At 40.2% G+C, this 16515-nt stretch overlaps 1 protein-coding gene across 1 annotated transcript in view; it reads right to left on the bottom strand.

The window, feature by feature from the left end:
* Positions 1 to 16515, bottom strand: part of AFM (afamin) — a 79230-nt gene that overhangs the window by 6698 nt on the left and 56017 nt on the right. Inside the window, exons 17-18 of the mRNA XM_070371897.1 lie at positions 16092 to 16318; positions 9518 to 9650 (exon numbers count right to left, since the gene is read on the bottom strand). Coding sequence (XP_070227998.1) covers positions 9518 to 9650; positions 16092 to 16318 — 360 coding nt within the window. The remainder of the gene's footprint in view (positions 1 to 9517; positions 9651 to 16091; positions 16319 to 16515) is intronic.

Genomic DNA, 16515 nt, shown 5'->3' with positions numbered 1-16515 from the left:
ACAAAATGCAGTTCTCAACAAAGATCCTACGATGACATTTTCTGGAATCATTTAGCCTCCCAAAAGAAGCTGGCACTTTTCAATCAGTTTGGACCCCTAAAAAAAAATAAATAAATAAAGCAAATAAGCACATCTGTGAGAAAGAGAACACAGCTAAACAGCTCTGATCCCAAATAGAAAATCTTTAAGACTTCCCTGTTGCATGCCTGAGATATATCCTAATATGTCCCCCACTCAAGGTCTTAGAATAGAATTGCTCATAGGCCTAGTCCCTTAGTTTAAGGACTTAATTCACTGCCATGACACCTACGTTCAAGACCCCAGATTTGGCATAAATAAAAATTTGCTTCCTTCTCACTAAAGTATGGCACTCTTTTGCTGCAGAGTAAAAATGAACAATCAACATCAGCTTCACATTGCATTTTAAAACAGCTCTAGGTAACCCCATATTTACATATGTACTCAGTCACTGAGTTGTGTCCAGCTCTTGGAAACCCCATAGACTGCACCCCACCAGGCTCCTCTGTCCATGGAATTCTCCAGGCAAGAATACTGGAGTGGGTTGCCATTTTCTTCTCCAGGGGATCTTCCCGACCCAGGGATGGAATTCGAGTCACCTGTGGCTCCTGCTTTGCCAGGAATGTTCTTTACCACTGAGCCACCTGGGAAGCCCATATATGTGTGTGTACATACACATGTATCTTTTAAAAATATTTATGTATTTATTTGGCTTGCCAGGTCTTAGTTGGAGCACACAGGTCTTTAGTCTTCATTGCAGCATGCAGATTCTCAGTGGCAGCATGTGGGATCTAGTTCCCTGACCAGGGATCAAATCCAGGCCCCCTTCTTTGGGAGTGCAGAGTCTTAGTCACTGACCACCAGGGAAGTTCTCCTATTTATTCTTTTTCAGATTCTTTTCCATTATAAGTTATTACAATACACTGAATATATTTCTCTGTGCCATACAGTAGGTCCTTGTTTATCTATTTTATACACTGCTGCTGCTAAGTCGCTTCAGTCATGTCCGACTCTGTGTGACCCCATAGATGGCAGCCCACCAGGCTCCCCCATCCTTGGGATTCTCCAGGCAAGAACACTGGAGTGGGTTGCCATTTCCTTCTACAATGCATGAAAGTGAAAAGTGAAAGTGAAGTCGCTCTGTCGTGCCCGACTCTTAGCGACCCCATGGACTGCAGCCTACCAGGCTCCTCCTGGTAGGAAAATCATGGGATTTTCCAGGCGAGAGTACTGGAGTGGGTTGCCACTGCCTTCTCCATTTTATACACAGTAGTATGTATATATTAGCCTGGAACTCCTAGTTTATCTCCTTCCACCCCCTGCTATCCCCTTCTGGCAATCATTGTTTGTTTTCTATGTCTGTGAGTCTATTTCTCTTTAGGAAATACATTCCATTATATCATATTTTAGATTCCCATAGAAGTGATATAGTATGCTATTTGTCTTTCTCCATCTGACTTACTTCGCCTTGTATGATAATTTCTAGGTCCGTCCATGTTGCTGCAAATGGCATCACTTCACTCTTTTCATGACTTAGTAATATTCCATTGTTTTATATATTTATATACATATATATAGAGAGAGAAACAGAGAGATAGATATCACATCTCCTTTATCCATTCATCTGTTAGTGGGTATACTTATGTTGCGTCCATGTCCTGGGTATTGTAAGTAGTGCTGCTATGAACTGTGGTGCATGTATCTTTGAAAAATTAGAGTTTTCATCTTTTCTGGATATATGCCCAGGATTGGGATTGTAGGGTCATGGTAGGTCTACTTTTAGTATTTTTAAAGGAAATTCCATACTATTTCTTAGTGGCTTCACCAATTTACATTTCTGTCAATAGTGAGCGAGGGTTCCTTTGTTTTCTCTCAGCATTTCTTATTTGTAGACTTTTTAATGAGGGCCTTTCTGAATGGTGTGAGGTGATACCTCACTGTAGCTTTGATTTACATTTCTCTGATAATTAGCAATATTGAGCATCTTTTCCAGCTAGCCATTTGTATGTCTTCTTTGGAGAAATATCTATTTAGGTCTTCTGTTCATTTTTTGACTGGATTATTTGGTCTTTTGATATGAGGCTGTATGAACTGTTTGTATATTTTGAAAATTAATCCCTTGTCAGTACCATTGTTTGCAAATATTTTCTCCCAAGTCCATATGTTGTCCATATAGGAGACTACTAACCTATCATCATCTGAACTTTGGAATAAATATTGCTTATCTATTTCTCTACATCCTGTGACATACTTTTCAAGACTACATTCTAGGATATAGCAATTTGCCAACATCCTTTTATCTCTTTTGAAGTCCCAATTCAATAATAGTAGCAATATACCAGAAAGAATAAAGCCTATTGAAAAACCCACCATCAATGTAAGAGCTATTGATGAACTTCTGAAAATTAAAGTCATTGATATGATATTAATCAACATCTCAAAATGCAGAGATAGGAGCTCAGAAGAGCAACATGTAGAGATATTCCAGCAGTACAAGACCAGAAAGTCATTGATTTCTGAGCTACTTCTGTTCTTACCTGCTGCTCAGTCCATTTTTTAAAGCTTCCTAAAGATTTCTGAAATCACTACTATCTTTTCAATATACTATTTTTAATTTAAGTTATCCAGAATTTGACCATATTATTTACAACTAAAGAATTCAAGCTAACATACAAGCTAAAAAAAAAAAAACTGTGTAAATATATGGATAAAATAATAATTTAAACACATAAGGACACCAAAAGTTTTTCTCCTGGGTGCCCATTCTGAAAAAATACATAAATACATTACATACTTAAGCATTTAAGTATGTAATTACATACTTAAGCCCAGAAAAACTTAACAGAATTCAAGAAAAAACATAAAATGGAATTTTAGAAATAGTCCATTTTACCCAAAGTTACACTAGGAAGAGGGGCTTCCCTGATAGCTCAGTTGGCAAAGAATCTGCCTGCAGTGAAGGAGACCCTGGTTCAATTCCTGGGTCAGGAAGATCCCCTTGAGAAGGGATAGGCTACTCACTCCAGTATTCTTGGGCTCCCCTTGTGCCTCAGCTAGTAGATAATCCGCCTGCAATGCAGGAGACCTTGGTTCAATCCCTGGGTTGGGAAGATCCCCTGGAGAAGGAAGGCTACCCACTCCAGTATTCTGGCCTGGAGAATTCTATGGGTTAGTTCATGGGATTGCAAAGAGTCAAACACGACTGAGTGACTTTCACTTTTACTTCACTTCACACTAGGAAGAAACTTTCCATGGATAGTCAATTCTAGAAATAACTAGGTCCAAACTGAAAGAGTAAGTCAGAGGACTTTTCAAATATAGTTATAAGATGATAGAATATGCTATTACAAAAACTGTATGATTAAGAACTGAAGAAAGCTGAGCACCGAAGAATTGATGCTTTTGAACTGTGATGTTGGAGAAGACTCTTGAGAGTCTCTTGGCCTGCAAGGAGATCCAACCAGTCCATCCTAAAGGAGATTGGTCCTGGGTGTTCATTGGAAGGACTGATGCTAAAGCTGAAACTCCAATACTTTGGCCACCTCATGCAAAGTGTTGACTCATTGGAAAAGACTCTGATGCTGGGAGGGGTTGGGGACAGAAGGAGAAGGGGACGACAGAAGATGAGATGGCTGGATGGCATCACCAACTTGATGGGCATGAGTTTGAGTAAACTGCGGGAGTTGGTAATGGACAAGGAGGCCTGGCGTGCTGCAATTCATGGGGTCGCAAAGAGTCGGACACGACTGAGCGGCTGAACTGAACTGATGGAAAAAGAAAGATAATTAGAACCTCTCAAGAAAGAAGGATGTATGAGGAAATCATAGTCCAAATATGTAAAACTAAACAAATGTGGCATATTTTCTGCATTTGACAATAAGAAAAAAGACTTCATTTAATATTGGTATTTTTAAAGCGATACCGGATAAGTTGTTGAACTAATCCATTCATCGTATGGCTGTAAATAACATTAAAGTTAAATGCACTATTGAACATACTATTTATTGGTTTCCACTTGTTAACATCAACCTATTGACAAACTGTATACAGCTTGAACTTTGGAGAAGGGCATGGAAACCCACTCCAGTATTCTTGTTTGGAGAATTTCCATGGATAGAGGAGCCAGGTGGGCTACAGTCCATGGAGTCAGAAAGAGTCAGACACAACTGAAGCAACTTAGCACACATACACCTTACATTAACAAAGCAGGATAAACAAACCTAGAGTGTGTGGAAATAATGGTATAGCTTTTAAAAGGAAAGCTGGCAAAGAAATTGAAGGAAATTTAGATGTTAATTATGTTATGGAAAATCACTAGATGCTGACTGAAATGTAAGAACCAAGGAAGAATATAATCAAAAAAAGAAAAACACTTTACCTAAAAATATATTAAAAGTCTACGAGTGGTATTGTTGAAGTCAGTGTAAACACACTATATTCTTTAAATGATAGCAACATTTTAAGAAGTATGGCACCCCACTCCAGTACTTTTGCCTGGAAAATCCCGTGGATGGAGGAGCCTGGTGGGCTGCAGTTCATGGGGTCCATAGAGTCGGACACGACTGAGCGACTTCACTTTCACTTTTCACTTTCATGCACTGGAGAAGGAAATGGCAACCCACTCCAGTGTTCTCGCCTGGAGAATCCCAGGGACGGGAAGCCTGGTTGGCTGCCGTCTATGGGGTCGCACAGAGTCGGACACAACTGAAGCGACGCAGCAGCAAAGTAATAACACTAATCACTAGGAGTACTAATAGGAAAGATTTAAATCGCTTATCTTTTGGGAATGGGAAATGTACCCTGCTTTTCTGTCTGGACTCTTGCTTTAGTCATGTTCATGTATTACTTATAAAAGAAACTAAATACAGTATCTCAGAATGACTGGATCCATATGACCGAGATATCACATTGCTTACTCTGATCCTTGCTTTTTCTCCAGAAATGCATCCCAGGATTGCAGTAGCTTTAATAAATAGACCCATCAAACTGTAAGCTGCTGCTGCTGCTGCTAAGTTGCTTCAGTCGTGTCCGACTCTGTGCGACACCATAGACGGCAGCCAACCAGGCTTCCCGTCCCTGGGATTCTCCAGGCGAGAACACTGGAGTGGGTTGCCATTTCCTTCTCCAATGCATGAAAGTGAAAAGTGAAAGTGAAGTCCCTCAGTCATGTCCGACTCTTAGCGACCCCATGGACTGCAGCCTACCAGGCTCCTCGGTCCATGGGATTTTCCAGGCAAGAGTTCTGGAGTGGGGTGCCATCTCCTTCTCCGCAAACTGTAAGCAGAGGCTACTTAAAACAGCAAGTCTTTTCACATGAACTTGTGTTGAGTCACAACTAAAAGCAGAGCACTGCTTTTTTTTATTATTAAATTTCATATATTATTTTTCAAACCATCATTTCAACCTGCCCAAATTTCTGCTAATTCTTGTTAACCTTCTTCTATGTTATATTCTGTTGGCTGACAGATAATTATCTCAGGCTATAATTATCATTCCCCTCTGATCTGAGTATTTTTCTTCTTAAAACTGCTGATGTCTGCAATTCACATTATTACCTCATGAAATATGAGATTCCTGTTCTTTGGAAGATTCAAATTCACCTTGTATGGCTGAGTTTCTTATTTTATTCCTTCTTTTTGTTTCATTCTTATTCTTATTGACATTCCAACATTAACTTTGGCTCACTGTTTTCTCCCTGGATTTTTCCTGCATTCTGGTTTACTTCTTAGAATGTCTTCCATCTTGTCTAAAAATGTTTTATCCTCCCACCAGTCATAGCTAGAAAGGCAATCTTCAAGCCTGCCGACTTTATCCTTTAGCAGGCAGAACAGGTTCACATAACTGACTATTCAAACAAAGAAAATGCCTGTAGGTCCCCGCAGCAGTTAGTCTAACTGGAAAATCTACAGACTAATTGGGTAAGCCTCATCACTTCTAAGGCTTCACAAGTGGCACTGTGGTGAAGAATCCACCTGCCAATGGAAGAGACACAGGAGATTCAAATTCTACCCCTGGGTTGGGAAGATCCCCTGGAGGAGGGCACAGCAACCCACTCCAATATCCTTCCATGGAAAATTCCATGGACGGAGAAGCCTGGTGGGCTACAGTCCATGGGGTCACAAAGAGTCGGACACAACCGATCACACAGACTTTACCTGGGGGACTTTGGAGACCCCCAAAGCCACTAGGAATTATTCCTTTGCACTACAGTCAAACCTAGGCCTCTTCCACAAACAGAGACACACACAGAGTCACACAAATTCTTGCTGATAAGATTCCAAGATATTATATTCCTATATTTTATATTTTTGATTATATAGTCCTATATTTTTGGCTAAGCCTATTCATGTAACATAAAGTTGTTTTTTTAATATTCCAGTCTTACCTTTTTTATTTAACGTCCTCAAATTCTTTCACTTCTTTTCATAAATGGGTTACTTTTCAATTGCTTCATTATTTTTGTTACTGTCCTTGGTTCTAACTTCTCACTAGGAGTTAGATATATGAAAATATTGGGAGGGGATGGGGGACTAGTTTATGATTATCTGCTTTCACCCTAAAGTGGTTCCTCAAGTCTTCTCCAAACCAGTAGCATCAGCAGCTCCTGGGAACTTGCCAGACCCCACCCCAGATCTATTGATCTATTGATCAGAAATCCTTTGAGTAAAAAACACTGATTTTGTTTTAACGAGCCCTCCAAGCAACTCTGATGCACACAAATATTCCAGAATCACTGCCTTAGAATAATCATAAGGAGATGAACTTCATGAAACTTTATAGATGATGCATAATTACAGATAATCCATTTTTTATCTGAAGAAGTTAATCTAGCAAATGATAGTTATTATGATATATTCTTCAGATAGCTCCTATTTGCTTCCTTAATTTGTGGAGAAATCCTAAAGCGGAGAGGGAAGGGAGGAAATTTGGGCTTTTCAACCATTAAGTTGAAAATGGTTGTTCGACAAAAAGTGTAGGAAAAAGCACACAGAAATCTTCCTATCATGCTATTGGTGAAATAGTTCCAGCAAGAAGTATTCCTCTTTATGAGCAAGAACATGTCAAGAAAATTCTCTAGGGAATTCTTAAGTACAGGCCTTTCTGAAAAAGTGTTTATGAGCTGACTCATTGGAAAAGACTCTGATGCTAGAAAAGACTGAAGGCATAAAAAGAAGGGAGTGACAGAGGATGAAATGGTTAGGTAGCATCACTGACTCAATGGACATGAATTTGAGCAAATTCAGGTAGATAGTGAAGGACAACGGAAGCCTGGCGTGCTGCAGGCCGTGGAGTTGCAGAGTCAGACGCGACTCAGCGACTGAACAACAAGAACAACTATTAATTATATTTATCATGTTGCAAATCATATCCCTGGCATTTGTTTATCTCATAACTGATCGCAAGTTTGTACTTTTTGACCACCTTCTTCCCCATACAAAGATATTACAATATTATTAACTATAATATATATATATTATGTAAGATATATAATAAAACTACAATAGTTGTTATTACTGGTGTTACTCAGGTAGCAATGTATTTTCTAAATACAAAAAGTAAAAGGGCTTTAAAATGAAAAAATGGACATTTGTGACTGTTTTCATTTTGTGTATCAGCTAGTCTGGCAGTCAGCAAAGTTCTTATTGTGAACAGCCAGATATTTGGAACTCTGTAGTTCATTCAGTCTCTGTCACAACTACTCAATTTTACAACTATTCAATTCTGCTGTTTTAAGCAACGCAGACAACATGTAAATAAATGGGCAGGGCTGTGTGCCCACACAACTTTATTTACATAAACAGGGAGGGAAGCTAAGTTAGCCAGAGGGCGGTAGTTTGACTACCTTTTTGACAAGGCTATGAAAGTGAAAGTGAAAGGCTCTCAGTGGTGTCCAACTCTCTGCGACCCCATGGACTATACACGTCGTGGAGTTCTCCAGGCCAGAATACTGGAGTGGGTAGCCTTTCCTTCTCCAGGGGATCTTCCCAGTCCAGGAATCAAACCCAGATCTTCCACATTGCATGTGGATTTTTTTACCAGCTGAGCCACAGATTATGATTATTGTTCAGTAACTAAGTGGTGTCTGACTCTTTGCGACGCCATGGCCTGCAGCACACCAGGCTTCCCTGCCCTTCACTATCTCCTGGAATTTGCTCAAATTCATGTCCCTTGAATCAGTGATGCTATCTAACCATCTCATCCTCTGCCTCCCTCTTCTCCTTTTGCCTTCAATCTTTCCCAGCATCAAGGTCTTTTCCAGTGAGTCAGCTCTTGGCATAACGTAGCCAAAGTAAAGGAGCTTCAGCTACAACATCAGTCCTTCCAATGAATATTCAGGATTGATTTCCTTTAGGATTGACTGGTTTGATCTCATGGCAGACCAAGGGACTCTCAAGAGTCTTCTCCCACCACAACTGAAAAGCACCAGTTCTTTGGCTTAGACTATAGATATGTGACTTTTAACATAAGCACATGTACAATTTAGTTGAAAAAGTAGAAAAGAGCCAGCTGGATTCTTTACCAACTGAGCTATGAGGGAAGCCCAGAAAAGAGCCACTGAAGGTAATTAAGGCATTTGTGAAAATTGTTACCTGTGAAAATGTTTCCCTAGGCCATTGCTAAACCCCAGCCTTAACTAGCCCCAACCTGTTTTGACTGTAAAGGCTGCTTTATTATATATATATATTTAACCATATACTTGGATTCTTCTACTCAGACACTATAACCTACTATAACTGAATTTCTGTTTCTCACGTCATATCTGCAGGAGAATGGCCATCCCAGGTTCCCTCCATGAATTTACATGAATTTTCTGTACCTCAGAGTGATGGTAGGATCACCATGATATTCTTAGAAATTTAAGTCACACAACTTTACCATCTTATGAAAAGTCATTTGCTTGTTAACTGTATATAATTAGATTGATAAAACAAAACAATCACCTGGTAGTCAGTTTAGTGGATATGCACAGAGACACTTTCTTCTGATCGTAGTTTCTCTTTCTATTCTTCAACCGCCTATTCTAATGATCTGCCACTGAGAAAACACAATGTTTTTCACCTGGTCTCCTAGTTAAGCCCCAAACTACCTTTAGTGACTCTTTCTGATTGTGCCCCCAGAAATTTCTAAAACAAAGCTACAGCTTGCCCAGACAGGCCTTTAAATTGTTACTTGTTTAAAATTTCTCTATATTTCCACGGACACCTTTTCTCTACAGTGACCAGAGTCTTGCTCATCCTTCTTCCCCCCAACCCCCAATCCGAAACATCTCAGTTCATCTAAGATCAGTGACTTTCTGTTTATCTCTTTTCGTGCCTAACACACCTAGTTTCTGCAAATGAACATAAATATTAATGTATCTTCAACCAAAATACTTAGTTACACCAATTCACTCAGACTGGGATTTTCTCCCAGTCCGTTCATGACTAGAACAGAGAATTTTTTTTAAACTTAATAACCCCTACGAATGCTAAGAGAATAAACAAGGAAACAGGGATACCTCTTCTTGGAAACATGTTTCACTTTTCTCTGCTTGACAGCACGTCTCCACCAGGTGAGCAAAATCCACAGTAATTGGTTGGAACTGCATCTCTGCTGCATACAGTTTCTGCTTCACAAGGTTGCTGAGGAGTCTGAATAAGAAATGAGTGGCAAAAAAAACAAGCACTCACTGAGTTCTAGAAGGCCAGCTTGCAAACCTGCCTTACTTATTGAAAGCCGCACACCACCCACACCTTTGCCTAGCTCTCACTCTCAAGTTTAAAGGATCTGAAAACGACCTGATGTTCTCACAATTTTCACAATGTCTATCTCCATCTTCATGTTTATTCCACATGTTTATTCAAGCATATCTCATCAATATACCTATTATAGTAAATTTAATTATCTTTATGTAATTATTACTAGGATAAATGCTTTTTCTATTTTTATTACATTGGGTAGAAAATAGGTTATACATTAGCTTTTCCTATAGTATTTTCTTGTGAACAACATTTATCCTAAAAAACTAACTTCCCAATAAATATTTCAAATATAACACACCTGGACGTTGAGGGCCCTTTATATGTTATTAATGATAAAGCCAATACACTATTTGAAACTTTAGTAATTTGACAGTCAACTCAGATGTCTCTTACAGAACAGTTTCCCAACAACCATATAAATGTCAGTGATTCAATCACTTTGAATATTCAAAATTAAAACCTGGTCTCTGTCTATTTAATAAAATACGTTGTCTTTTTTTTCTGATCAAGAAAGATTTAACTACATAGAAAACAAGGTGTGAAGAGTAGGGAAAATGTACCTCAATCCATATTTTATTGCTTACCCCCCAAAAAACCTTTGCTTGGTCTTCATTTTCAAATTCAAATTAAAAACATCTAGTGGCCTTATTTGTGCTTGAATAGGCTGGCAGAAGAGCAGGTGTGCACCGCATCAGTCTCACTGTCCAGCCCAGTGAAAAGCCCTTTTCTTCTCCCTGAGGTCTCAGTGCAGGCAGCTGACCCAAAGCAAGATGACTCTGAGTCGCCTGACTCCTGGACTGAAATGCCACCAAGCCTTTGCTGCCTGACAGTCGTCCACAGTGAAGTCTCCAACTTGTATGTGACACCAGCGCAGGCACTGGGCAAAGGGAGGGAAGCAGGAGTGAAGTTGGAGACAATGGAGAAGCCAAGGTGGCCCTCTGCAGCTCCCAGGCTTGGCTTATCCAAGTGGTGCCCACAGGACCCACAAAAACAGCCCTGGCCAGACGGCCATAGAACCCTGATCCCATCTAAACAATCAGACAGAAACTTAGCTTAACTGGATAGCCCTCTGAACATGCCTCTGATCTTTCCATTTCAGCTCCACCCTCTCCCACCTCCACCCTGCTGCTGCTGCTAAGTCGCTTCAGTCGTGTCCGACTCTATGTGACCCCATAGACGGCAGCCCACCAGGCTCCGCTGTCCCTGGGATTCTCCAGGCAAGAACACTGGAGTGGGTTGCCATTTCCTTCTCCAACCTCCACCCTAGCCCCGCCTTGATAATGGACAAAGAGATGGTCCACATCTCCACAAAAGGTGGACCATCGGAAAGGCTGAAAAGAATAAGGAAACACAAGCCAAGTTTCTTTTCAGAAACTATTATTAATACAGGTGGGTTTGAGAAGCACGCAATCACTGTATCCTCTGAGCGCCAGCAAAACACAGTCAAAGGACTAGGAGATTCTAATTAACTCCATGTTAACCCCTAATTCTAAGTCCTGGGAATCCAGAAAAAAAAATCAGAGAGGGGACAAAGACATATGTACAAAAATATTCATTGCCGCAATTTATGACACTTAGAAATTAAAAACAATTTTCATGCCCAGAAACAGGGAATAAATTCATTATTGTACCCACGTGTTCTTGTTGTCATTTAGTCACTAAGTCATATCCGATTCTTTTGCGACCCCATGGACTGTAAGCCCACCAGGCTCCTCTGTCCATGGGATTTCCCAGCCAAGTACACTGGAGCGGGTTGCCATTTGCTTCCCCAGGGATCTTCCCAATTCTGGGATCAAAGCTCACCTCTCTTGAATTGCAGGCAGATTCTTTTTTGCTGAGCCACCATTGTACCCACATACTGGAATATTAAAAAACCTTTAAAATGGCTGTTTTGAAGACTAACGTGTACATTATATTTTTTAACATTAAAAAAAAAAAAACAATGGAACAGCCGACATCTTTTGAGTGTATTGATATTTGCTAGGTTTCAGATAATGTGCTGATAATTTATAAATGCTACCTAATGTACTGCCCTCTGTCACCTCCTTAAAATAAGGCTCTGTGTCATCTCCACTTTGAATTTGTAGGAGTAGTTTCAACTCCTTGGGCATAGTATAGTTCTGGGCAAATATAACAAGCCCGTGCAGTGAGCTTCCCTCTCAGAAAGCACTTGAGGAGTGAGAACTACTTATGAGAACCTGTCCTGAGACAAGAAGTCAGGTTCACAGACTTCCGCCCATTAAGAAAGGCCTGGGCAGTAGAAGACAGGAGTAATTCAGCGGTTCCCCAGCTGCGCCTCCATTAGATTCGATTCTGAGTTCTGTGGAATCAGGATAATGCTTTGGAAGGGGGCTGTGTGAGTACTTTCACTAAAGTTCTGCACACCATTAAGACAGAAGCAGCACTGACACAACAGTGACTAAACAAGTAGAATCCTGGCGTCTGGGGAAGGTATTATTTTTTCCCTGAACAACAAAACATAAAGCAGCTTTGTCATCCCTTGAAAGGGATGCAGTCTGCCGCTGAACAGGAGACAGCAGTACCTGGAGGGCACGGCTGATCCCAGTGGCACAGGAGTGGTGCCAAGGATCACGCCTGGAGAATTCAGGGAGTGAGGCGACAGGAGTGTCTTAAGCGCTCCCCTGTGGACTCAGAGATAATTAATTGAACTGATGGCTCTGTATAAGCAGGTAGTAGCACGAGTGTGCAAAGCTTGCATTATTAAGCATTCAAACCATAGATGGAGGGACAGAGGGCATCCATGGGAGTGTGGACTTGTATACGTGTATGACATTCTATACTCCTACACTGTATATATATTTATGATGGGTATTTCTGCAGTGTTGGAATAAAAGTATTATGATTTTCTTCTCTTTTCTGTATTTTCTAAATTTTCTGCAGTGATTATGTATTACTTTAAAGATAAAATATATCTACATTTTACAAAGAAATACAATAGTATAAGCATTTCGTTTCCTACCCAACTGTTCTGCACATATTTGATCTTTTGCTAAATAATTTTTTATTAAAGTATGGCTGATGTATGCACATATTCAACTTTCCCATTAGACCTAAACTTGATCCCACTTGAGAGGAAACACTGCCTTGTATCTCTGTATCGTTCAAGTCTGTGCGGTTATGTATGATGCATAGTCAAAACAGTTGATACTATCTTTGAATAATAATTATCCGTTTTTAACACATTGATTATTCAAAGTGAGAAATATAGGCTATTTTCCACTGGAATTTTGGTGAATTTTGTCTCAGAAAATATTTTCCCACAGAACCAGTATTGCTCATGATGCTGAAATTCACTGACCAACCTATAAAAGCACAGGATAGCTTCAGTCCCAGGCTACAAAAACTAACCCCCATGCGTACCTACATAGTGAGACTACCCTATTTCCCAGCACCTACTGGGGCTTCTATGAATTCAGAGCTCCAAGTAGCTAAAGCCAGTACAGGAGGGGCAGAGGTTTTAAGCGCAGGTTCATGCAAAATCTGGACTTCTCTTTCCTTCCAGTCATGAAAAAGGCACGAACTTTGTAGTCAAACTTACTTCGGCTCAAGTTAGGTCCTCCACTCACTAGTGTTTCTGATGATGAGTACGATACTTTGACCTCCCTGACCTTAATCTACAGAAAGAGAATTTGAATACCTATAGCATTCGCCTGCCAACGCAGGAGATGCGGGTTCAATACCTGGTCCGGGAAGATCCCCCAGAAAAGGAAAAGGAATCCACTCTAGTATTCTTGCCTGGGAAATCCCATGGACAGAGGAGCCTGGCAGGCTACAGTCCTTGGAGTCGCAGAGAGTAAGACATGACTTAGTGACTGAACAACAACATACAATACTTTGCAAGGTTTTTGTGAAGACCAAAAATTATACAATGTTAAAAGACTGAGTACAGTAACTGACATACTGAAGGCACTCAGTACATAATGGCAAAAATAATGTGAGTAATTATATTAATTATTTCATCAAATGATGGCAAAGATAATGAATAATTATAGTAATAGCACAACTTGCAACTGTCTGTTTCCAAGTACTGGTTGTTTCCAACCGTTGTCTCCCTTCTCCCTGATTCCCACAATAAATGGTACATTGTCACAACCTCTTACCTATCTACCCATTTACTCGTTCAGTAAATAATGGATGAGCATTTTTAGAACTTCCCTGAGGATTTGAGCTGTAGATTTAACAATAATAGAGAAGACAGAGGAGGTAGGCAGGCTCCCTCATAGGTACCCTTCTTCTCTTTCCTCACGAGCTTTGGGGATTCCAGGTGTCTTCATAGCTTGGCTCCTCCCAACCCCTCAAGTCTCAATCCCCAGAATTTCTTCTGGGGATTTCTTGAGAATTTCTTCTTCTCTTCTCTCGCTCACCTATGCCTCAGACACACTGAACTGTTGGACTCTCCTCGATCCTGCTGGGCGAACTGGCTTCTGCATGCACTTCCCCAGAGGCACCAGTAGAGGGACCACTGAGCTTCCAAAGCAGACAAGCAGCTTATCTAAACAGGGAGAAACACTCACTGATCTAGGATAGGTAAGTGGGGAGAAAGGCTCCCATTATGAGAATGCAAGTCTGGGAATGAGATTTAGAGCAGAGGTATCAGCATCGTGTTACCTTTCCTTGACACTCCGAATATAAAAGCTGCCTTTTCCATAGCAGGGGACTCTGTGACATTTGGAAGCTAGACGCAAAACCTCCCGTAACTTGTCACGCACTCGTGATCTGCTTGCAGTGGATTTATCTCCTCTCCACTTCCTCCCACCTCCACCTCCCCATCTCTCTACCTCTCAACTTGACTGCTGTTTAAAAAGTCCGCTAATTCTATGTATTCCTTTAGTTTTCAATTTACCTTTTTAAATCTTAGATCCTATTTTTAATCCTCAACACCAAATTGTTTCTGGTTCGTCATTGCAGTGATATTGATCTTTTATTTTCATTATATCTATCCATCCTTTCATTTGAAGCACACTCTAATCTTAAGTTTTAACTATCTTATGTCTAACCCTTCTATCTTAGGTCTTAACCCTTCAACTCTGTATTTTTCTTCACTAAATTTTAAATTCTTTTCTCCTGAACCAGAATTCTCTTTCTATTTTCTCTATCTTATTGCATGACTTTATTTCTGCCTTCTCTTTATAATCATGCTGAATTTTGTCTTTTCCTTCCAGGAATCCCTTCACTTTTTTTTTTTTCTTTTCATGTGTATGTGGACTTATGCTTTGACAATCAGCCAGAACTATATAGGGGAGAGCCCCTACCACTTCCCAGGAAATGGAGGGCTTTGTCAAGCCTGGCTCTTATTTCCCAATATGTATTTTCCCAGAATATTCTAAAAATCTCTGCATTATCAGTCTCTATGTTATTGCTTTCTCCATACAGAACACCATGAATTCACCAGAACAGGGATGCTTCCTAGTATTTCATACTTTTTATTATCCAGCCTTTACATGAAGAGTTTCAAGTTTTAAAAATTATAACCAGCATTATAACACTTTGAGGAGGACGCACTAACAGCTACCTGTTGGTTGTTAAGCGTATGTGCTCTGAGCCAAATAGCCTGGGTACAAATTCCATTTCAGCAACTTGTTTACCTACTGCATGATCTCATACCAGTTCTTCTTGCCTTCTTAGCCTCAATTCCCTCACAATTAAAATGGGGTAATAATATCATCTACCTCCTAAATCAGTGGTCAGGATTTGGTAAGATGACATACATAAAGGGTGCCTATTTGTACCAGAAAATTTCCTCAAGGGAAAGCAAACCTTGAACTCCAAAAGTAAAGTATTCTATGCTCACATTAGCTGGGGCTAAAGAAAGAATGGTTAACTAAGTGTTACAATGGTCATCGGATGCTTACTGAAAAGTTTTAAAGACTAGTTTGTGATCAGTTCACTTTGGGAGCTAAGAAAGGACTTCAAGGGTCGGTTGGTTTATGAATTTTAAATACTGTGATAAAACAGAACAAGTGACAACCTTGTGCTTGCTGACAACAAGAATGTGTTTATTCTCAAGGCAACAAAAACTTGGCCTCACTTGGAAAGATGATATTCTTGGACTAATAATATTTAGACCCTGCAAGAGCAAGTCTTAGAATAAGTAACTTAGTTAGAAGTAAGCTAGCACTTCTGTTGATCTTGAGGGAGAAAGAACTATGAGGACCAGTCTCCTTTCTCCTGAGGACAAGATGCATGTGAGGAGAGTGAGAAGGGAGGGTGGGCACTAAAGGGGAACCTGTCCCACTGTCAGGAGGTGGAGTGATTTCAATTAATTGTGTATTTGTCATTGCTGTTGCTGTGTGTACAAAAGATCCTTACTTTTGCTTTTCAGTTTGTAATTCCTCCTCTTGAGCTTTGCACAAGTCCTCTTTAAGGTTGATGACTTGGTCACAGGATAAAGGTGAAGAAATGTAAGTTCCATCGACTTGCAGGTCATCAAAGCAAGGCTTTCTGAAGGCATACGAGTCATCACAGCAGTGACCCACAGCAGCATTGATGGGCTCCGCCTCATGCCTTCTGCATAAAGCTCCAAGAATTAACTTTGCCTTCCCCAGAAAAGAATTAAAATAAGAGCCATAAGTTTTGTGGTCATTAGGATTATTTTTTTTATCCATAGAAAACTATTCTCAAATTCTGGTTTTTGCTAAACTCACCCTGAATTTTATCATCTGGGAAAGAGCAAGAGTGTCAGGTGAAGCCTAGTTCTCAACTTTGACCTCCACCTTCCTATTATCCTCAAGGT

Source organism: Bos mutus, chromosome 6, assembly GCF_027580195.1.
Source record: "Bos mutus isolate GX-2022 chromosome 6, NWIPB_WYAK_1.1, whole genome shotgun sequence".
Lineage (NCBI taxonomy): Eukaryota > Metazoa > Chordata > Mammalia > Artiodactyla > Bovidae > Bos > Bos mutus.
This window is presented reverse-complemented; position numbering and strand designations above follow the sequence as displayed.